Source organism: Heptranchias perlo, chromosome 18 (assembly GCF_035084215.1).
Source record: "Heptranchias perlo isolate sHepPer1 chromosome 18, sHepPer1.hap1, whole genome shotgun sequence".
NCBI classification, from domain to species: Eukaryota; Metazoa; Chordata; class Chondrichthyes; order Hexanchiformes; family Hexanchidae; genus Heptranchias; species Heptranchias perlo.
In genome coordinates this window covers 25,993,374-26,017,390 of record NC_090342.1, presented here as the reverse complement: position 1 = coordinate 26,017,390, position 24,017 = coordinate 25,993,374, and the positions used below count along the sequence as shown (strand labels likewise).

General features: G+C 40.0%; 1 protein-coding gene across 4 annotated transcripts in view; it reads left to right on the top strand.

Annotated features, from left to right (window-relative positions):
• foxp2 (forkhead box P2) overlaps positions 1-24,017 on the top strand; it is a 561,942-nt gene that overhangs the window by 291,724 nt on the left and 246,201 nt on the right. For all 4 annotated transcript variants that reach the window (XM_067999554.1, XM_067999556.1, XM_067999553.1 and 1 more), the window contains one exon: positions 5,856-6,033. In XM_067999554.1, coding sequence (XP_067855655.1) covers positions 5,866-6,033 — 168 coding nt within the window. In that variant the 5' untranslated portion in view covers positions 5,856-5,865. The remainder of the gene's footprint in view (positions 1-5,855; positions 6,034-24,017) is intronic.

The following is a 24,017-nucleotide window of genomic DNA, read 5'->3' as shown; positions in this document are numbered from 1 at the left end:
TTTTGCAAGTAAATATTGTAACACTAAGTAACCTTCGAATTCAAGTTGTTTAGGAAGGGGAAAATTCAATCTTGTGCATATAGTACTCCTGTCACTTTTGTAGACGGTCTAAAAGCTCTAAGATTAATTACAATGATAGTGACTTTCAAACGTAAAATATAGTAGTTATCTTTGAAGAGATGTTGTAAAGTATATAGCAACATATGTATGATTGTCACACAATCATCAATTGTAACTGTGCATTTTTACTTTAATTTGAGGAGACTGGTGAAAAACATATAGCTTTGTAATATGCACTGGCCTATATATTTCACCTAAAAGGCTAAAGGTTAAGAAAATATGACCTTTCACTGAAAAGCAATGTGCTTTCCTGGCTGAGTCATAGTACATGCACAGTCATTAAATAAAACTTGATTATTTAACTCACATAAGTTTTTAACATACATTGTTTATTGTACTACTATTTGTATATAACTGTTCATTAAATATTGTGATATATGAAATAAGAGTTTGATTTATAAGGCCTACTTGTGCACACCATCTTAGTGTTTTTAACTTAGGAAAAATGGTGTTCAAAACTGCTACTGTGGAAGTAATGGTGGAAAATCCAAAGGTGCTTTCATAAGCATATTGAGAGGGCACTCATGGAAATATCGGCAGAACATCTGAAAGATGATAAACGATACATTGAAGTAAGAACGCCACTAAATATGTTTGTTAAAGGGGCGGCAACTTCACAAAAAAAAAGTCTTTGCGCATTTGTAAACAAAAAAAGTTTGTCAATGTGATGATGTCACATCAAAATGTATCATCACATCATCTCTGTATTAAGTCAGTCACTGTGATAAAAGTGACAAACAGCCCTTCTCCCTTCTCAATAAAGAGAGATTTTCATGAAGGCGATGACTACATACCTAATGATTAATGGAAAAAAACTAAAGTGTCAGTTATGCCGTGTTTTGTGCACACACATATATTGAACAGCTTAAAGAATTGTTGATAGTTTTGCCATTGCAGTGTTGTTAGCAAAATGTGTAGGATTTAACTGTGGACATTAACTTGAGCATCATGAAACTTGTCCAACATCTAGTCTCAAGGACTCATCTAATTGTTGTTTAACAGAACCAAAGGAGGACGCAAATAATTTCAGTGTATAAATTTGTCTAATAAGACAGGACTGTAAATAAATTAAAATATCACTTAAAAACAGCAATGATTTGTTTATAATTTCTGTTTGTATTTCCATTTTGCAAATTTTAGAAGTTAAATTAACATTGATCTAGTTTTTCATTTATCCGTTTACTTTTTTCAATATGATACAATAGTAAGTAATTCTTCTTTGAAGAAGGAAAGGGGAAGTTTCTCCTCAGTATAATAAGCACCGTCATTTTGCCTGCAATTAGGGTAAACCTTTTTCCCTCTCTATTGCACTCCTATTGTTAAATCAGTTTAATCAGTCATATTTTCTTGGACCTGATTTCGAGAATCCTGTGACAGGAAATAATTGTAACAAAAGATTTGCATGAATTAGGATTAAGAGGAGCAAGATTTGGATGCTGCCAGTTTATGGGGGGGGGGGGGGGGATAAAAGGCTGGAAACCAGCACACATTTAGCTTGACTAAAAAAGCTATTGCCGAAAAAAGGATTTTAAAAAAAGATTAAAGCTTAGAGATTAAGGGTGTGAAATTGGGCCGTGGCGCAAAACAGGCGCTGGCGAATCGGCCGCCTGTTTTACACCTCGCCTGATTTTCTTTTCCATTTTCACCCCCTAAGGCACCTGTATCAGTGGAATATATAAACGTACACAGACAGGTCTGTGTGGCATTGTCATTTTCTCTGTATAAATTGACCACTTTTATTAAGCTACCATGTGCTTTATATGATTTACATGTTTCGAAATCTGGAATAGGCAACTTGCATGCCCTGCATGCAAATACATAGGGTGGAATTTTGTCTTCACCACCTGGATGGTAATCTGATGTCAGTGGAATGAAAATTGGGTGGGTTCTATGAGGGGCGGGTGATCCGCTCCACCAGATTGCTGCCCAGGTGCTAAGGAGAAAAATTTACCACCATATGCCCATATGTGAATGTATATTTTCAATGCTATGGAAATAATTATTTTGTGGGTGGCATTGGTACTGGCCAGCTTTCAAGTGGATTTGTCTGCCTCTGCCTAATATTACATTTTCAAACTGGTGACAATGGGGGCGATAATAAGCTAGAACCATAGAACCTTAGAAGATAGCAGCACAGAAGGAGGCCATTCAGCCCATTGTGTTTGTGCTGGCTCTTTGCTAGAGCAATTCAAAACTAATTCCACTGCTCTGCATTCTCCCCATAGCCCTGTAGCTTTCTCTGCTTCAAATGTTTATCCCTCCTAAGATACAATTTTCTGTGCTTCAACTACCCAAGTTACTGCATTTGTTGGCATATTATAGTTATTGGGTTAGGGTGGAAGCAGTGGCTACCTTGTTGCAATTTTCCTGTTTTGATGCTGATATCGTGATAAGATCAATAAAAAGCAACATTTAAAGCGCTAACTGGTAATCTTAAAAAAAGATCTTTTCTTGGAGTCATCTCCTCAGCCGAACAGGGGGTCTCCAGCCATGTGAATTCACCACACCCTGTACCTCACTGCAGTTGGGATGTCTCTACCTCTCCAGTCAGCTGGTAATATTACACATTTTAGGTGTATAAGTACCAAAATACTGATAGGCTCAAATTTCAATTTCTTGATATGTCCGTTATTACTAACATTGGAAGATATAACTGAAAGAGACCATCATTCTTTCCCATCAGCGGTAAGCCATACCATGCATCCACAGGATGATTCTTACCTTCTTATTTATATATATTTAATTGACAAAAATGCATGGATTAAATAATTGCTTATGTTTATATAGTTCATATAGGCATTTCTGAGGGAAATGGTAAAGATAATAATTATCAATTTAACATGGTAACACTAACAGAGCTGAGTTCTCATTCTGATGATTCAGGTTTGAATACCTTAACCAGGAGTTAAACCTGACAATCTGCTGAGGACAAGCTTTTCTGGTTCATGAGCAGATTCTCCCGTTTTCTAAATTTAAATGTAAGCAGCACAAAAAGCAAAAATAATAGTTGCTACAAGAAGCATTAAACCCTGAAGTTTTAGATGTAGTGAGCAAAAAATGTAAATGCATGAGGATGAATTTATTAAATTCTTACAGTGGAAAATTGAAATTGCTAGGTTGATGTCCAAAAAAAATGATTAAAATAAACAGGATCATTGATAATATAAAATTCTAAATATCTGTTAATGTATCATTTAAGCAGAGTAAATCTTGACTTAAAAGTACACATATCTTCAAGTAACTTTCACCTACAATATTAATTTATTCAATCTTTTTAAAAACATGCATTAATGTCCCCAAGACATTTTATTTTCATAATTATTTGATTTACCATATAATTTAAGTTTGTTGAAGGAGTTCACTGCTATTTGAACGTGTAGCCTTGTGACTCCTTCACGTGCTATATAATAGCAAAGCGTTAGTCAAGCAGTTATTAGGGTGTGAGGGAGTTAAGAAAATGTGCTTTGGACAGCAAGACAACTCCCTCAACAGTTTTTGTGTAAATTGCTGCTGTGTTTAAAGGGAACACAGTACCTTCTCTCAGTCCATTAATTCACAACTCTAAAAATCATCCCATCACTGCCAGCCTAAGTTTCAATTTAAAAACAAACTTGTAGACGCTGAAAGAAGATATTGCTAAGTGGCAAAACATGCAGTAAATGTTACTTTGTCGTGGCTTCAGATTTGGACACAATTTTTGCTGATTTTGTTGTGCTTTTCCTACCAGAAAGCATTGTTCCTTATTGTTCAGTCAGTAATGTTTTGGTTTTCCTGTATCATCTTAAAAGTGGCAGTGGCTTGTGCAGAAGATAGTATCATTGGCTGTGCAATTATTTTTCCAGTGGTTCCTTCAGTTTTATTTTACTTTTTCAAAAAGGATTGTGCCCTGTGGCTAACCCACAGTAAAACCGATCCATCTTTTTCCCCCTTCTAAATCTTTAAAAATACTTTGCATGTAAAATGTGCAACTAATGTGAGTGATCATTAGTGATGTGCTTTGAAATTGTGCTTGCTTTCTTCTTTTCTTGTAAGAGCCATCAACATCATGTGTCACATTTTCCATTCCTATTATCTTTTTAGTTAATGTTCAATAAGAAGTGTAACCTGGACTGTTTGTTCATAAACACATCTGGTTCAGCAGTTGTTTACTGTAGCTATAGCGGCTGTCAGCTTTTGTGTAACTACTTGCATATTTGTTTTATTTGTATCCTGTACATTCTCATCTACACCTGGCAAGTAATGGAAAATGAAGCTTCTATTGTGTTCAGGGGTGTCCACCTTTTGTTGTGTAAATTTTTTTTAAATGTTTTCATTTATGAATATGATTTGTGGATTTTATCCATAGTTGTGTGGCAGAATTATGGTATGTATTAATGCAAGTAATAATGTTTGATTTCAATTTTATTGGCCTAATAATCAGAATTAGCAGAGCACATTATCATTTATGTATTTTGGGTGTGAACTCAGTTTGATCTAACTAGCAGAAGGACAATCTAATCTAGAATTGCTTGTGTGAATGGTTCAGATGGCAGTGCACTTTTTATATATAAAAAAAGGCAAATTGGAGCTTATTTTTGTGTTTGCAGTGCCATGTGTTAACTCAAGTTTTAAGACCTTCGGGGAAAAATGTGATCTCGAGTCAGTAGAGTGTAGGTGCTAGATCTTCAAATTGTGGTTTGTGAGGCCGTTGTGGCTATTTATTTACTGTAAGGATATAAACTGATCTTGGCAGGACATCACTTTTCTGTCCTCAAAGTACAGTACAGTTATGCAGTGAAAATGATAAAACATTTATTACAGGAGAGAAGGTAATATGCATAATTTATGCTGTTTTTAGCACAATCATTAGTGATATTCTTGATAGATTTTATTTCCAGCTTTCATATCTAATACATGCCTGGAAAATTAATTTTATATCTTTCATTTATTTGCCTATGTTAAAATTGAGTTTTAAGTCATCTTCAAGTGAACAGTTTGATTGCTGCTCATGCATGGGCTTAATTACTTCCGACGAAGGACAGTATTAAATGTTTTAAATGTCACAAAAATAAATGAATATCAGCCAGTAGATTTAAAACTAGGCAATATCTGTGATGTTTTCTGCAAGGGCCTTTTTCTTTATATGCCTTTGAGGCAAAATTTTATTTAGTCACCCAAAAAGGAAGCCCATTGCACTATTTATCACAGGCTGATACTGTATGATTTGTAACTCCCTTACAAAATTTTAATTTAGTATGATTAGCTGTGCATCATTAAACAACGGTCTTTCATAAAGAATGCTGTAAAATACTGACAGAATCAAGATACTGAATATTTTAAATAAGCCACAGTCATTCACGGTTGTCGAAGCTGGATAATATTGTATGAAATACAGTGTATGAATTTGTGCTTTCAATATAAGGTGTTTTGAGATGGCAAGACTAAAAACAAGACAATTATTGCATATATTCTATTTTTATCATGCAGTGTCCCTCAATTTGATGTATCTTGCAGTTCAGAAAAATGTGATATAGGTATGTTAGCTGTAAATTTAGTAATATGTATCTGGTATGTACTTTTTTTAAAAAAAGGGGAGCTAGGCAATTCTTTAAGATATTTATTTGCTGGAAGACTGTACCACGCTTTTCCCTTCTGCTCTGGGACTGCCTCTGTAATTGGCAGAATGGGACCATCTTGATAATGGAAGTGTAAAGGTGTAACGAGAGTGTTAATTGATGCTTCTTAATCACTTTTAGGTATTAAGTCATGATGCAAGAATCCGCGACAGAGACAATAAGCAACAGTTCAATGAATCAAAATGGAATGAGCACTCTAAGCAGCCAATTAGATGCTGGCAGCAGAGATGGAAGATCAAGTGGTGACACCAGTGGTGAAGTAAGCACAGTAGAACTGCTGCATCTGCAACAACAGCAGGTAAGTTTTGTTTTCCTTAAGACCTTTTTATTTCATACATCCCTACCTAATGCAAAAGCTTTTTTTTCCAGGACTATAAGACATATTCTGAATGCTTTTAGTGATTTTAATCTTTAGTATTGAAAACAAATTTCACATTCATTATTCTCCACTATGCATGCATTATTGTGCCTGTGTAGTAGTTTTGCATTTTAATGGTAGAATAATGCATTTTTGTTGATAAATATCGAACTAGTTAATTTGAAATAAAATAATGCTAATCAGCTTTATTATTTATAAGTCTTCAGTTCTTGCCTTGGGTACTTGAGATGTAATATGATATTTTCCACCAGAGGGCCACATTATTTGATTTCTCACCTACTTGCAACATAAACTGAACGTGTTTGTTATGAAGTGAGGATTCGACACCAGACCAGAGAATGTTGACTTGCAAAATAATTTTAAATCAAAGAGTGGGGTCGATTTTAACCTTGGGTGGCTTTTGGGTGAAAGGAAGGGGGTTTCGGGCGTGTGACAAACACACTTTCTAGCCTAAGTTTCAGACCCAAAGTATTTTTAACTCTCAGGTATCATGCCGCCAGTTCACATCCTGCTCGTTCCGGGCAGGAAGGGGGCGCAAAGCAGCTGCCAGCAGGGAAAGATCAGGCTGCCAAAGGCAGCCTTGCAAGTAATTGGCAGGGATGGAGTTTCGAGAGGTCTCTTGGGAAGGAAGGAGGGGAGTCTGGGACAGGGAAGGCTGTGCCTTTCCTTGTGGGGCCTGGAGGAGCATGTCTGCCCCACAAAGGAAAGTTTTAGACTTAACCTTTCAGGGTCTTTTCTGTCTGCAGAACAGCTTCTGACCTGTTTCAGCCCGGCGGGAAAGCCATTGTGACCTCCCTGCTCAGGGCCCTAATTAAAATACGATTGAGGTCCTGTTGACGTAATAGGATCCCAATTTTCATAAATTCATGAGTCCCCTGCCTAAAATCCAGCCAGCGCAATTTTCGGGCATAATTTGCGCTCAATTGCCGATTGCACCCAAAGCAGAAATTCAGGGCCTTTGTATATGTTGTTTCATGCTGCTTTAATTGCAATTTTTTTTGTATTTTTCCTTAAATTATACTTTTAGAAGAATTTTATGAGAATAATAAAAATATTGTAATGCAGTACTACTGTGTGTATGACTAGCTTAAGACTTAAATATTTTAGGCGAGGCCTTATCTGCCTACAGAACACTGCAGATTAAAATCAGAAATGGGCGGGAAAGGGTTGAGTTCTACGCGAGTAAGTAATCTTCTCGTTTTTAACTGCCCAGTTTCCACCGGGTGGGTAGGGTTAAAATTAACCCCAGCATGTTCTATGACAGTTTTAAAAAAAATAATCCTTTGCTTTAACCTGTTTTTGTGAACTAAATAAAGTTATCATTCAAAGTAAATAATTCCAGATGCTAAAATATTTAAGTCTGAAGCTATTCAACCTAGTACTGTGTTACAAAATTTTATTACTCATAAAATTCTTCTAAAAGTATAATTTAAGGGAAAATACAAAAAAAATGCAATTAAAGCAGCATGAAACAACATATACAAAGGCCCTGTATTTCTGCTTTGGGTGCAATCAACAATTGAGCGCAAATTAGGCCAGAAAATTGCGCTGGCTGGGTTTTATTGCAAGTTTCTGATAAAATGCTATTAACATAATCACAAACATAAAATCTTCCATGAATCCGTGCAGTCTGTCAGCTTAACAGAACGTAATCATTTATTTTTTTTTGCAATAAAAAATATTCTTTGATGTATTTAAGAGTGGTAACCTGGTGCAGTTTTATTAATACAGCTGAAAATGGGTTTATCACAAACAATAAGCATTTTTAATAAGAGTGTCTAGTCCTCCACCTGTGAGTATCCTGATTTAAATCACTGAAAATGACAATAAAAAAAACTACGCATTTATTACTTTCATTGGTGTAGATGCGTCAGTTTCTTAGTAAATTAAAACATTTTTAATATTTAAAAACACTTAAAACTGCCTACTAGTGCCTGTGCACCGAAGAAAAGCAGCTTAATTTTCAGACTCTCCTTGAATGGCTGCAGGCGGGCACAATTGGAGGAAAATCAGCAACTTCGTTGTTTCAATTGGGGGCGTGGCCAGTTGTATGGGCGGGGCCAGCTTCAGTGCATTTTTTTTGAGCCAGCGCAAAACATTGCAAAAACTCAAATTATGCTAAATTATTATGAAGAAATGGCAATCTCAAAATGTTGCTTTTCCTTATTAAAATGTGCTTGGACCAGATAAGTATGTGTGGAGCATGTATAACTAAACAAATGACAGTCCCGTTAGGTTCAAAAGAAAACTTTTTTAAAAATTAGTTAAAAGAAAAATTACAACTTAACTTTATTATATGGTAGAGAGACCCACCATTATAGTACAGTCTTGACTGGATAAACACATGCATGGTTCAAACATATCCAATGTTCTATTTTCATTCACTATGATTATGTAGAGATCTTGATGAAAACACTGAGCCTGATTTCCATTTGTTAGACTTGACTAGCCCATAGACTTTCCATGAGCTTTTGCACAACAAGTTGCTGCCAATGGCGCAGCAAAATGATGTGGCGCCCTCTACAGGGCATCTGGGATCTGTGTGAACAGGACAAGTAACTGTGTGTCTCCTTAACCAATCAGATTAAAGAATTGTTAACAACAACACAGAGTGAGAACTAGGAAGCGTAAGTTAGAATAATGAATTCAGCGTCAAATCAGGTGCGGTAAGTGAAATAAAGAGTGTGAAAGAAAGATTGAATTAAGAGACAGAGATAAAAGAAACAAAGAAAAAGTTTTTTAAAATAATTGTTTTTTTTAAATGTCCAACACCAATTAATATCTGAAAGAATGAGACTCCACACTTGTAAAAGTTGATTTTCAGTGCCAGAGAGGTTGTTTGACAGTAATTAAGACTTACCACGCCATTAAAAGGGTACTTACACTGGAATGGACAAGCCCTAACTTTTTTTGGTGAGTTTAGTTGTACCTACAATGTCAGTACAGGAACTTCACATCGTCCAATGTATTTGAATGGTGAGTCAGCCGGCAAGATGCTGTTTTCGCTCAGCTTTTGGAAGAACATCACAGCCCAAACAGCAACTTCCCGATTTCCACATTTAACTGCACATGTGTGGTCGCCGGGAGTTACTGTTCGATTTGTACATAAATAATGGTGTTAACCTCACCATTATTTTCACAGCAAAGTCCTGCCCATTACGTATTTTGGCAAATTGTACATAATATTTATGAGGTGTTAATTGACTATAATTTAAAATTTAGTTGTAACTGACATTATATACAATAGATCAGACTGAGTTAGATTAGGTTGGACTGAGTGGAACATTTTGGAAATTTTAGCTATCACTTTTTCCCACATAATTTTTCAGTGGTGATCATCAATTATTGTTATAAAGATTTCAGTTCAATCTGCAAACTAATATACCTGTTAAATTGACTAACCGAAGTATAAATTTTTTATAAATTGTTTCTTCACCATTCCAGGAACATGATGGAAAAAGCAGTGTTTGTCTATAATTTATTAAATCATAAGGTATTACTAACAATGATTACATGAATTCATATGTTGTCCTTACCATATTTTTGACAAGATAATTCCTTTCATTTCAAAATACTTGTTCATTATTCCAGTTTTGGTCACTGTACTTATGAAAGGGCATGTGGCATTGAAAAGGATTTGTTCATAGAAGAGAGAATAAAAATGACACTTGTTCTTAAATGGACTGAGAGGGAAGCTTTGATTCAATTTGTCAGACTGTGTTTCTCTATGAAAAGAGATCTGGTGGCATGGCTCTCAGCTAAGGTGAGGAAATGTACTTAAGACTAACTAGTTTATATTTAGACTTGTTAACATACAGAAATGACTGCTTCCTACTGTAGTGAATATGGACAGGTAGTTGATTTGACAGTAGAGGAATACTACCTTGGCACAAAAGCAAGAAAAAGACAAAAATGTTATATATACATTCTGAATGTAAAGGTGACACAATAATTGGGTGAGCGAGATGGCTAAATGACCTTTTTTGACTTCTACAATTTTATGGATTAGTTGGTTTTGGAGAAAAAAACTGCCTAGTGTATAAACCTGATAGAGTGATCACGGTCCCAAATTTCAAGCTATTTCATCTATTAATGTAATTACAACCATTCCTGAGAATTAGACAATCTTTAATTCAAATCAGAAATTGTTCGTATTTGATTACAATCTAGAAGAGTGAAAGAGAAGAGCATCCACTCATATGAAAGGTTAGTACTATTGAAAAAGGGAAGAAGTACATTTGTGTCACTTGAAGATAATTTGGCATATGATGTGAAGGTATTAGCCTTAATGCCTGAAAGAAAACTGTCAGTCAGTAATGGGAAAATCTCTATTTCAAGGAAAACAATGAAACCTTTACTTAATGCATTTTCTTTGTTTCATCTCTTAAGTGTTTCAAAATGCCACTTTGTCAGCAGATTTATATAGCCTTCCATATACCTGGAGGTGGGGGAGATGCACAGCAATAACATAAAACACAATCGGTTTTGATGAGCTTGCACATGCGTGTTACCTGAATTAGTTGTTGTGAAATATTTCCACAACAGTATGGAATCATTTTGAACCAAAGTATTTGTGAACAATGATCATGACCTTGAGAAAATAATATAAAGGACCCTGGTTATCCGTTTAGAAAGCTGGATTAAAGAGGAAAAAAGTAAAAGTATCTATTTTAATGCCCTTCACATGGCACCTACACCCACCACCTGAGGCTTATTAAACATCCCAAAAAGGCCACTATGCTTTGCATTGTTCAGACTTGTGTAGAAACCTGTGTCTGGTTTACCTCAGCCTGCAAACTCTTTTGATCTCATTTCTCTTTCTCTATTCCTTTTAAGATGCAAATAATGCAATTGTGTATTTGTGAAATTTAAGTGTGGTTAGGAGCCTCCCCAATACCAAAACCTTAATTGTGGTAAATGTGGTAACAGCAGAGATTCACAAATAGTTCACATTCCCCGATATGGTCACACAAATTGCTTACTGGGGAAACAGCATGCCTTTTCTTTTTAACTAATTTTATAAAGTTGTGGAAATGGTTTCTCTTCAAAACGTACATTTTGTGCTGTTTAAGATTTTCTTTCCTATTACTTAAAATAAACTGGCTTATATGTGAAAAAGAAAAAAAATTAACCAAACTAATGGGGAAGCCATCAAAATGATTCCCATACAAAAAAAATCTACGAACATACGAAAACGTCAGACAGGAAAGGTCCAGCTGGTCCATCTAGCCTGTCCCATTCGGTTGTGATTCCTTATGCATCATGTCAACAGACTCCTTACCCCCCAGGTGCCATGGAGCACCATGAAAGCAAAAAAAAGATCAAAAACCCAAGGCCAATTAGGGAAAAAAAAATCTGAAAAATTCCTCTCCAATCCCTCTAGTCTAGGAGGCCACATTGACCATGACGTATTATTTGGTACCTCCTTCTTGTACGATGCGATCTTTGCCCCAGCCAGGAACCAGTTCATGTTTTTGTGGCACCCAGAGGAGCAATGCTTCTTCTCCCAGTCCCACAAAAATAAATTAAAGCTTACCTGCTGGGCTTCTCTTTGGCTGGACCGCTAGCTGATACTGGGTGGAACGTACATAGCACATCCTCTGCAATGCTGTTCTAAAATGGCAATTGGGGTGCTATGTACTTCATAGGACCCCGATTTGTATATTAAAAGGTCCTATCACCTGGCTCAGGTGGGTGCTTCGGCCGCCCAGTGGTAGGCCCCTGGGAAGATGGGGATTGCCACATTGTCAGCAAGAATGGACAGTAAGTCATTCCCCACCATTTCCAGGGTGCCTCCGCCCTGTTTCTGCTGGGCGGGAGGCTACAAAATCTCCCCCAATGAATGAAAAACTGTCACAACATCTGAATTTGCAACCTTATCGGGCGGGAGGCTACAAAATCTCCCCCAATGAATGAAAAACTGTCACAACATCTGAATTTACAACCTTATCGTCCAAAATTTTCTTGACATCCAACAGAAAGTTAGAGCAGTAGCCCTTCTAGAGCCACGTAGCAGGACGTGGTGTTACAGCCTCATTTTTAAAAATTGGCTTTTGACAACATATCTGGTGAGCTGCTGAAATGGATGCATGACTTTGAGGAATCAAACATCTGATCATTATAAATGGATATTTATTATTTTTTTGCAACATCTATAAGAGAGAAATCAGGGAATTATGCATGGTCCCTTTCTGTTTTGCATCTTCATTAATTACCTGGTGGATATCATCAAAAGTAATATTGTTCTCTTTGCTGATGACACCACCCTCTAGAGAGTAGTTTACGTCTCATCTGAAATCAAGTAGCATCTGAATCACTGCAGGTGGATGTAGACAAAATTAGACAGTGGGTGGATAAATGGTGTGTATCTTCAGTGCTGACAAGATCCAAGCAATGGCTCTATCAAGAAAGATTGACCGTAATGTTGCCTATCCATCTATACTCTATAGGATAACAATCTCTCTTCAGTTATAAAAATTCACCTGCTTGAAATTGCAGTTACACTGGATTTACACGAGAAAAAACAAGCAGTGAAGGTAGCTGGAAAAAGTAGAATTACAGTTTTAATCAGAAGCCCTGCTTGTCACTGTTAGAAAATTGAATAGTCCAGTGACTCTATATAAGTCAGATGATAGAATATTGTAGTCCAGTTTGTCAAACTGCAAAGAAATCCATCTTTTCTCTTGAAGGCATTAGATTCAGACTGTGGACTTTGTGAATATGGTCTACTCCATGCCAGTGCCAACTGTCTCCAATGCTGAAGAGATAAAGATAGGCCATCTTCTGTAAGATTATGACTGAAGCCACACCACAAAATTGCTTGTATTTAAGGCAAACCTCCATGTTTACACTAGGGACACACAAGCTGTGTTATGTGCTCTTCAACATTCTTGCCCTGAATTTCTGCGCGGTGAGTTGCACCGTATTTTACATCGCACCACTATTATGCCAATGGAAAATATTTGTGCCTGCTGATGGTATGGAGAGGTATTTACATGAGAATTTCCTGGGTCAGCTCATTGGCATATCTCCATTGGAGCAGTTATTGGCATAAAACTCATGTAACCTGGGAGCAATCTGCTGGGCTGCATGGAAACTAGAGTGCAGCTTTTAAAAAGACAATTCTGGTTGAAGATTTCAGCAACAGGCTGGGGCAGGTAAGTAAGGGCCACTGCTTTGCTCACTTTGACTGTCAGCTAGCTTGACTGCCTGTCTAATTAATGTTTTTGTGCCACTTTTCAAGAATGTTTAACACAGGAGCAGTTGGGACAGACAGGACCAGGGCATAGCACAGAGGCAGAAAAGAAAGTGTCACAGTTTCTCAGACAAGGACCTGTAAATCCTTCCGGATGAAATAGAGCAAAGGATAAACAGAGTGCTAGGTATCTATGACCAGAACCCTGCCAAAAATGCAACTCATGCCATGCAGAGGGAAGTGGCACGAGCACTGAGTGCCAACTATCTTACCTCCAGGACTGCAGATCAGTGCTACACAAAGTTTAATGACCTGACAGAGCAGTCAAAGTAACAAACTGGTCACTCTCACTTTTCTTCCTTGGGCACCCTGGGCACCAGTACACTCTTCACCCTCTAAAAGTAATAGTTGTACAACTAACCCTTCACAATGCACTCTGGTTAAGGGGATGGGACACTAAATCGAAATCTTAGTGTTGCTACAAACTACCTTAACAGCAATTACTGACTTGCACAGCTCTAAAACTTCTTCCTCCTCTTTAACAGAATGATATCACCACATCTCTTACTTCAGCTTTCCCATGACACAAGGAACACAGTCCTTAATTGCTAGCCTTCATCTAATTTACTCATTCTTGTTGCAGGAAAAGATGACGCACAATGCCCATGAGATGTAGGCCACAAAAGAGGGAACTTTGCTCTTACCATGGGTGATGGCGAGGTTGGGGACATATTGCCAGCACAGATTAATGGCTGAACACGAACACTTTTGCCACAGTGTCCCTGTGAAACACCACACAGCCACAAACTTCCACCCCCTTGTCTATCTCTGTAATTCCAAAGGGGTAGTGTTAACCCATTCTTAGCATGTACCCTTCTTTGCAGATCTACTACAAGCAATAGAAGGCTAAATAGAAGGAAGAGGACAGAGATGATGATTTTAAGGAGGAGCAGCAAGGCATACATTTCTGCCTCATCAAATATTATGATGATGATGATGTGGAAAAGGATAATGAAGGCCAGACCACACTGAAGTCCCTAGAGCGTGACCTTGCCCTATGTCCCCTTGCCCCAACCTTCTCAATGTTACCCACTGCATCACATGCTTTCTCACTCCCATGTACCAGCTCAGATACTTTCACCTGAGTGCAATTATTACTGGGGATATGGCACTGGGTGATTCACAGGGAGCACAAGGGAGCCAGAGGGGTGGTGAGTGAAAAGCATAGTGGGAAGTAGGTCAGGAGAAGGCTGCCCATTGCTTTGGTGTAGTGGGACCAGAACTCACCTGAAAAGAAGGCTGTTTGAGGAACATCATACCTATGTGCAGGCTCCAAGGCCAATCTCCGGCAATGTGCAGCAACTGACCAGTTTGACTCGAGACTATGGGGTAGAAATTGGTTATGGCTCCATAACCATCGACTGCATGCGCCCCAATCGAGAGGCCCAAGGCCAGCACCAAATTGTTCCTTGAATCTCATTATCATTACTTGGGTAGTGGTTGTTGGAGGCCAATCATCTCAGCCCCAGGACATTGCTGCAGGAGTTCCTCAAGGCAGTGTCCTCGGCCCAACCATCTTCAGCTGCTTCATCAATGACCTTCCCTCCATCATAAAGTCAGAAATGGGGATGTTCGCTGATGACTGCACAGTGTTCAGTTCCATTCGCAACCCCTCAAATAATGAAGCAGTCCGAGCCCGCATGCAGCAAGACCTGGACAACATCCAGGCTTGGGCTCATAAGTGGCAAGTAACATTCGCGCCAGATAAGTGCCAGGCAATGACCATCTCCAACAAGAGAGAGCCTAACCACCACCCCTTGACATTTAATGGCATTACCATCGCCGAATCCCCCACCATCAACATCCTGGGGGTCACCATTGACCAGAAACTGAACTGGACCAGCCATATAAATACTGTGGCTACGAGAGCAGGTCAGAGGCTGAGTATTCTGCGTCGAGTGACTCACCTCCTGACTCCCCAGAGCCTTTCCACCATCTACAAGGCACAAGTCAGGAGTATGATGGAATACTCTCCACTTGCTTGGATGATTGCAGCTCCAGCAACACTCAAGAAGCTCGACACCATCCAAGATAAAGCAGCCCGCTTGATTGGCACCCCATCCACCACCCTAAACGTTCACTCCCTTCACCACCGGCGCACTGTGGCTGCAGTGTGTACCATCCACAGGATGCACTGCAGCAACTCGCCAAGGCTTCTTCGACAGCACCTCCCAAACCCGCGACCTCTACCACCTAGAAGGACAAGAGCAGCAGGCACATGGGAACAACACCACCTGCACGTTCCCCTCCAATATCATACCATCCCGACTTGGAAATATATCGCCGTTCCTTCATCGTCGCTGGGTCAAAATCCTGGAACTCCCTTCCTAACAGCACTGTGGGAGAACTGTCACCACACGGACTGCAGCGGTTCAAGAAGGCGGCTCACCACCACCTTCTCAAGGGCAATTACGGATGGGCAATAAATGCCGGCCTTGCCAGCGAAGCCCACATCCCATGAACGAATAAAAAAAAAGCTGCTGGTGCCTGTTGTGTCTCCATAGGAAGCTCGCCCTTTCTCTAAAGATGAATGTTGGGCCTCTTGACTTGCCGGTTGTGGCCTAAAGATAAGTCCTGGGGGGAGTGATCATACCAATTCTGGCCTGAAAATGGGCCCAGACTGCTTTCCACCCTGTCTGAGTGCAAAGTTTCAATGTGATTTCCATCATGGCATTATCTGTAAACAATTAAAGCTTTGTTGGCTACTTCTTCATGAAGACCATGCCCCTTTAATAGAAAGAGGATACAGTATCAAAACCCGTGCAATATGATTTATGTCTTAAGTGAGCTGATCTGACTGGACCTGACCTGTGGTGGTCAGCATCAAAGTGGGATTCTAAGTCATATCCCACTAGTTGTGTTATAACATTCTTTTCATACCATATCCTAAGAATATATCTGGTAATGAGATTAACAAAAACATAAGTTCAGTGGTACAGTATATTCGATTGTGGTTTTCCATTGTGGACAGAGGCAACATTAGCACTAAATATTATGTAATATATGGTGTGGTGGGGGTTCAGAATTTTTAAATTTCAAGCAAATTTCCAAAAGAAAAGTATGCCCACTAATTAAAATCTGATATATGTGTAAATATAATTTCCACAAAATAAATTTCATATCATTCAGTACAGTATAAATTTAGATACCATCAGGGAGAGCCCCATATAACATTACAGGTGCTTGGCACATGAGGACAAGTACACGAAACAACTGTTTGGATTTTACAAGGTCTCTGTCGGAGACTGTATACCTGCCCCTGAGGGAACTGCACCTATATCTGAATTGGCTGATGGCAGCACACACCTAAGAAACAGCTTGGAGAGCATAATAGATTAATAACTTGATCACCGATGCTCCGTTTGGGTTCCCTCCTGAACCATTCGGTTTCAGATCTCATTGCAGAATTGATTCAGATATGGATGTAAGAGCTGAATGCCAGAGAAAAGTTGAGAGCAGCCGCTCTTGACATCAAGGCAGAGTTCTAACGGAGTATGCCACCAATGAGCCATGGCAAAGCTGAAGTCAATGCGGGTCAAAGGGAAACCTGTCCAGGAAGATGGTTGTGGATGTGGAGGCCAATCACCACAGCCCGAGGACATCATTGCAGGAGTTCAATTACCTGCCCAATTTTCATCCCATTGATTTCATTGCTAACTATTTCCATGCCATGAGAACGAGATGAAACTCTGTGGGCATGTGTTACAATCTTCAAAGATTCTGTTAAAAATATGCTGAAAAAGACTGTAGGATTTTGGACACTATTATTTTGATTTCAGAAACCATTTAAAGTAGTATGGAATTGAAGCACTCATTTACTGTAAATTATCTGCTGTACGTCTTTTCCTTCTGTTTAATTATGAAGGGGTTATTGAACACTAGGGTGCTATTTGTGTATTGGAAACAGGAAATGGTGCCCATTTTAAAAAAGAATGACAAAATAGATGCAGGCAACTACAGACCCATTAGTCTTGCTTCAGTACCATATAAAATAATGGAATCGATTATTAGGAGACTTGAGATTATCTGTACAACAATAACCTAGTAAAGAGCATTAATCTGGATTCAGGATGGAAATATCATTTGTGACTAACCTCCTTGGGGTAGATTTTCAACTTGCTGCGTGGATGTAAAACAAACTTTTCTGGTTGGCTGACCATTATAAAAACTGCCCAATTTTCATTTCCATTAATTTAAAGTTGTCTACCTTTTGTTTTTTTTGAGAAGGTGACATCCCAAGTGGACTGTGGGATGCTCGATACCTGCACTTCCAAAAAGCATTTGACAGAGATCCTCATGAAAGGCTTTGAGTTGAGATCAACACACTACTGTTTCTTACATCAACAACTTGGATTCAGAAATTAATTGCAAATCAGTTAAATTTGCAGATTATACCAAATCAGGAGGGACAGTTGATTCTGAGGTGGCATTTTGGGAAATACAGAATGAGCTGGACAAAATCTGTAAGTGTGTGGAATAATGACAGTTGAAATTTAATGAAGACAAGTGTAAAGTACTTTGCATGGGAAGAAGAAATGGACCACATATGAATGGTGTCTAAATAGCCAAGGATTAAGTTAAAAGACATCGAGGGATCTTAGTAGATTCAACGCTGAACTATATATAGCCAAAGTGGGAGATTACGGGGTAGAAATTGGATCTCATTGGGCCAATTTCACAGACCAACGTCCCGCGCCCAAAGTATGCCTGAAACACTTCCGACCTGATATTGGGTTGGGCGGTTTTACGTGCGTCTCTGGTGGCTGTGTAAAACTGGCGTTAGGCCCCTTACATATGTAAACGTGGGGCATAACGCCTGTTTTTGGCCCCTTCTGTTAAATTTGATACAGCAGAGCGGACAGGAACCAGACCTTCTCTGCTCAGCATTCCGCTTACCAACACAAGGTAAGATTTTTTTTAAAAAAAACAAATTTAAAAAAATAGTTGCTTTGGAATCAGGAGGTGAAAGAGTGCTTCTCCAACTCCACAGTATGCTTATCGACTCCCGCCCCCCCCCAGCGAGGCAAGCAACCCGATATTCAGTTCTTCTAATGGGTGAGCTGCATGTGGAGGTGCGACAGACACTGGCAGCTCGGCTAATCTATATTAATTACCTCCAAGTTTGGGCATGCGTTACGACCGCATCACCACCTTCGTATCCGCAACCAGGCGTCGCCAAATTTATACTCTTATAAGTCAGAGGAAGACATGTCAGAACTGTATAATGCTCAGGTTGAGAACCTCTTGAGTATTATATCTAGCAAAGGTTATCAAGACACAAGGAAGATATTCAAGCCCTGATGGCTTTCAAAGAGGAGCCATATGGCTGACTGGCACTGTTAGAGGCCTAAGTTATGAATAAAGATAAGAGAAATTTCTGTTTTTCAGCTTCAAAAGGAAGCAACTGAGAAGTTATCTTGTAGAGGAGATGTAAGATCACTCTGCAGAGTCCCAGCACAAGTCCCAACATTAGATTTCTTGGGGATCCTTTGGGTGCTCATTGGTGCAGAGAGAGAAAAGTGGAGCGGAGGCCGACAATGCTTCTTCTGACCTCGTATAAGCTTACACTGCACTTGTGCCTATTCTAAGCACAAGCCTTGTTACAAGATTTTGGGAAAGCCCCAGAGGCATTATAGTGGGGGGCGGAGACCTGACTCAAAAGGTCTTCATCCTCATTTCCTCCTCGTCATGTCTGACAACTGAGTGTTCCCCAAACACAACTAAGACGAAAATCTTTTTTATTCGTTCATGGGATTTGGGCGTCGCTGGCAAGGCCAACATTTATTGCCTATCTCTAATCGCCTTTGAGAAGGTGGTGGTGAGCCGCCTTCTTGAACCGCTGCAGTCCGTGTGGTGAAGGTTCTCCCACAGTGATGTTAGGTCGGGAGTTCCAGGATTTTGACCCAGCGACGATGAAGGAACAGCAATATATTTCCAAGTCGGGATGGTGTGTGACTTGGAAGGGAACGTGCAGGTGTTGTTGTTCTCATGTGCCTGCTGCCCTTGTCCTTCTAGGTGGTAGAGGTCGCAGGTTTGGGAGGTGCTGTCGAAGAAGCCTTGGCGAGTTGCTGCAGTGCATCCTGTGGATGGTACACACTGCAGCCACGGTGCGCCGATGGTGGAGGGAGTGAATGTTTAGGGTGGTGGATAGGGTGCCAGTCAAGCGGACTGCTTTGTTCTGGATGGTGTTAAGCTTCGTGAGTGTTGTTGGAGCTGCACTCATCCAAGCAAGTGGAGAGTATTCCATCACACTCCTGACTTGTGCCTTGTAGATGGTGGAAAGGCTTTGGGGAATCAGGAGGTGAGTCGCTTGCCACAGAATACCCAGCCTCTGACCTGCTCTCGTAGCCACAGTATTTATATGGCTGGTCCAGTTCAGTTTCTGGTCAATGGTGACCCCCAGGATGTTGATGGTGGGGGATTTGGTGATGGTAATGCCGCTGAATGTCGAGGGTAGGTGGTTAGACTCTCTCTTGTTGGAGATGGTCATTGCCTGGCACTTGTCTGGCGCGAATGTTACTTGCCACTTATCAGCCCAAGCCTGGATGTTGTCCAGGTCTTGCTGCATGGGGGCACGGACTGCTTCATTATCTGAGGGGTTGCGAATGGAACTGAACACTGTGCAATCATCAGTGAACATCCCCATTTCTGACTTTATGATGGAGGGAAGGTCATTGATGAAGCAGCTGAAGATGGTTGGGCCTAGGACACTGCCCTGAGGTACACCTGCAGCAATGTCCTGGGGCTGAGTTGATTGGCCTCCAACAACCACTACCATCTTCCTTTGTGCTAGGTGTTACTCCAGCCACTGGAGAGATTTCCCCCTGATTCCCATTGACTTCAATTTTACTAGGGCTCCTTGGTGCCACACTCGGTCAAATGCTGCCTTGATATCAAGGGCGGTCACTCTCACCTCACCTCTGGAATTCAGCTCTTTTGTCCATGTTTGGACCAAGGCTGTAATGAGGTCTGGAGCCGAGTGGTCCTGGCGGAACCCAAACTGAGAATTGGTGAGCAGGTTATTGGTGAGTAAGTGCCGCTTGATAGCACTGTCGACGACACCTTCCATCACTTTGCTGATGATTGAGAGTAGACTGATGGGGCGGTAATTGACCGGATTGGATTTGTCCTGCTTTTGTGGACAGGACATACCTGGGCAATTTTCAACATTGTCAGGTAGATGCCAGTGTTGTAGCTGTACTGGAACAGTTTGGCTAGAGGCACGGCTGGTTCTGGAGCACAAGCCTTCAGCCCTACAGCCGGGATGTTGTCGGGGCCCATAGCCTTTGCTGTATCCAGTGCACTCAGCTGTTCCTTGATATCATGTGGAGTGAATCAAATTGGCTGAAGACTGGCTTCTGTGATGGTAGGGAGATCGGGAGGAGGCCGAGATGGATCATCCACTCGGCACTTCTGGCTGAAGATGGTTGCAAACGCTTCAGCCTTGTCTTTTGCACTCACGTGCTGGACTCCGCCATCTTTGAGGATGGGGATGTTTACAGAGCCTCCTCCTCCCGTTAGTTGTTTAATTGTCCACCACCATTCACGACTGGATGTGGCAGGACTGCAGAGCTTTGATCTGATCCGTTGGTTGCGGAGTTGGTTAGCTCTGTCTATAGCATGTTGCTTCCGCTGTTTAGCATGCATGTAGTCCTGAGTTGTAGCTTCACCAGGTTGGCACTTCACTTTTAGGTACGCCTGGTGCTGCTCCTGGCATGCCCTTCTACACTCTTCATTGAACCAGGGTTGATCCCCTGGCTTGTTGGTAATGGTAAAGCGAGGAATATGCCGGGCCATGAGGTTACAGATTGTGCTGGAATACAATTCTGCTGCTGCTGATGGCCCACAGCACCTCATGGATGTCCAGTTTTGAGCTGCTAGATCTGTTCTGAATCCATCTCATTTAGCACGGTGGTAGTGCCACACAACACGTTGGATGATGTCCTCAGTGCGAAGACAGGACTTAGTCTCGACGAGGACTGTGCGGTAATAACTCCTACCAATGCTGTCATGGACTGATGCGGGTAGATTAGTGAGGACGAGGTAAAGTAGGTTTTTCCCTCATGTTGGTTCGCTCACCACTTGCCGCAGGCCCAGTCTGGCAGCTATGTCCTTCGGGACTCAGCCAGCTCGGTCAGTAGTGGTGCTACTGAGCCACTCTTGGTGATAGACACTGAAGTCCCCCAGCCAGAGTACATTCTGTGCCCTTGCTACCTTCAGTGCTTCATCCAAGTGGTGCTCAACATGGAGGAGGACTGATTCATCAGCTGAGGGAGGACGGTAGGTGATAATCAGCAGGAGGTTTCCTTGCCCATGTTTGACCTGACGCCATGAGATTTCAAGTGGTCCGGAGTCAATGTTGAGGACTCCCTGGGTCACTCCTTCCTGACTGTATATCACTGTACTGCTACCTCTGGTCGGCCTGTCCTGCTGGTGGGACAGGACATACCCAGACATCTGCCCTATCACGTGCAGTTTCAAGTACTCTGTCTTCAAATGATATTGATGTATTGCAGAGAGTTCACGGAAATGCAATAAGGATAATTTTAAGATTTAGTTATGAAGAAAGACTCTCAGAACTGAGTTTGTTTATATTGCTATAAAGAAGCTTGAGACACATCATGATTTATGTCTTCAAAAAATAATGCAAGTCTAAGTAGGTATTTTAACTCGGAATATAATCACAGAACTAGTGTAAATGTGCAAAATCAACAAACCTCAAGTGATTCTCTTTCCCCCCCCCCCCCCACCCCATACAAGTTATGGATATGTGGAATAGGTTTCTAGCAAAAGCATTGAATGTTATGCTTTGCAACTCCCCAAAAGAACATCTGGATAAATATCTGGTAGGTGCAGATTTAATGGCTGAGGATAGACATAGATGATCAGCAACTCCATGGAGCATGGTAACTAATTTACCACTGGGACTATGGAGGTGTCATCTGCATCATGTGACTGGTCATGGTTGAGTAATGTGGGTTATGGAGTAGTCAGGAGTTTTGTTTGATTGCCTTTAGGGATCAGGGAGAAGGTTCACAGAGTTTTATTTGTAGATTGTAAACAATTTTACAACACCAAGTTATAGTCCAGCAATTTTATTTTAAATTCACAAGCTTTCGGAGATTTTCTCCTTCCTCAGGCAAATGTTTTAGTTTGTAGGTTTTAGTTGTGGCTGGTTGAGATTGAATGGTTGGATAAAATCCATGATAGGGCAGATTGATACATGGTTGTTAGTGTTTGATGAGACTTTTCTTGTCCCATACATCCATACATGACCTAATTTTAGTGTCCAGCCATGAAGTGCTGAAAATTTTTCTGAATATTTCAAATTTTGGTTGAAGTAAGCATTCAAATTTGAAACTCTGATTGGAAGTGCAATGCTCTAAAGTTACCAGGCCAATATCTATCTATCTATCTATTTATGACTAGCTATCATTTTTTTTACCAAAGAATACATGTAAAATGCCATTATTTTAGTGTGAATTACTTTGACATGACTATTTCAGTTAAATGAATATGTTTGTAGAAAACTAATTAGTGACTACATGGGAACTGAATGTGTTGGTAATTCATATTGTCAATCTTTGTCATGTTTGTCTTTCTGTGGTCTGTCACATCTCACTGAAGTTTAGTTTTAGACATATGAAGATAACAAATTGTCTTGAAAAGACCACTAAATTATTTGGCTGTATTTGGCAGTGGTATTGTATTCCTTTGTTTGCTCAACTAGTCGAGGGAAAGCTTTGATCTATACTGGAGTGTGCAAGCAACAAAAAGTACTAAGCAAACACATCCTGTTTGGTGACATATTTTGACTGTTTGATAAAATTATTATTTGGAAGTATGCCTCCTGTTAAGAGATCATAAGCACTCAAGAAATAGATAGTTTGGATGAAATCAACTTGAAATTTCAATTTGTTGTCTCAAAAATGAAAAATAAAATCCTCATCACTGATTTAATCTTTGGATAAAAAATTAACAATCTAGATTATGGAACTGAAAAAAAAACTGACTAAAAGCAGTACAGATTTCTTTTCTAACAAACCCAGAGCAAAGATTGCCACTAAGCATAAATTCTTCAGTCTGCTTTTCCTTTTGTTTTCCTTCAATATATGCATCAATTTGTTCTTGCTGCAGAATTTTATTTAAAATATATTATTAAAAATCTTGCCGTGACTCGCACTTTCTGTTCACAAAATTTACATCCTGTTATGATTTTTGGTCACGCTTTTGTGTCAGCATTTACCATTATAAATTGTTGTGTCATCATTTGCCATTCAATTTTGCTATGTCAGCTGTCATGATGCAATTGCAAGCCCTGACCACTTGGTGACTCTCTGAAGAGAGTTTCTAATTCCATCGCCATCTTAAAAAAAACCTTATACTCATCAACTGTCCATGGGCAACACCACAGAATTTTTGTTTTTTAGTGGCAGGAAGGTATAATCAGCCATGTCAGGTTTATGTTGGCAGTTTCCATTATAAATGTGTGTACAGCAATTTATAATGGGAAAAGTTGACAGAACTTAGATGTAAGATTCTTAATATATAATATCAAATCAGATATTGCATGAAAATAAAGACGGAATGTATGACTTTAAAATGAGGACGGAATTACTTCTGTGCATCTTGGAGTAATTATCCCCCA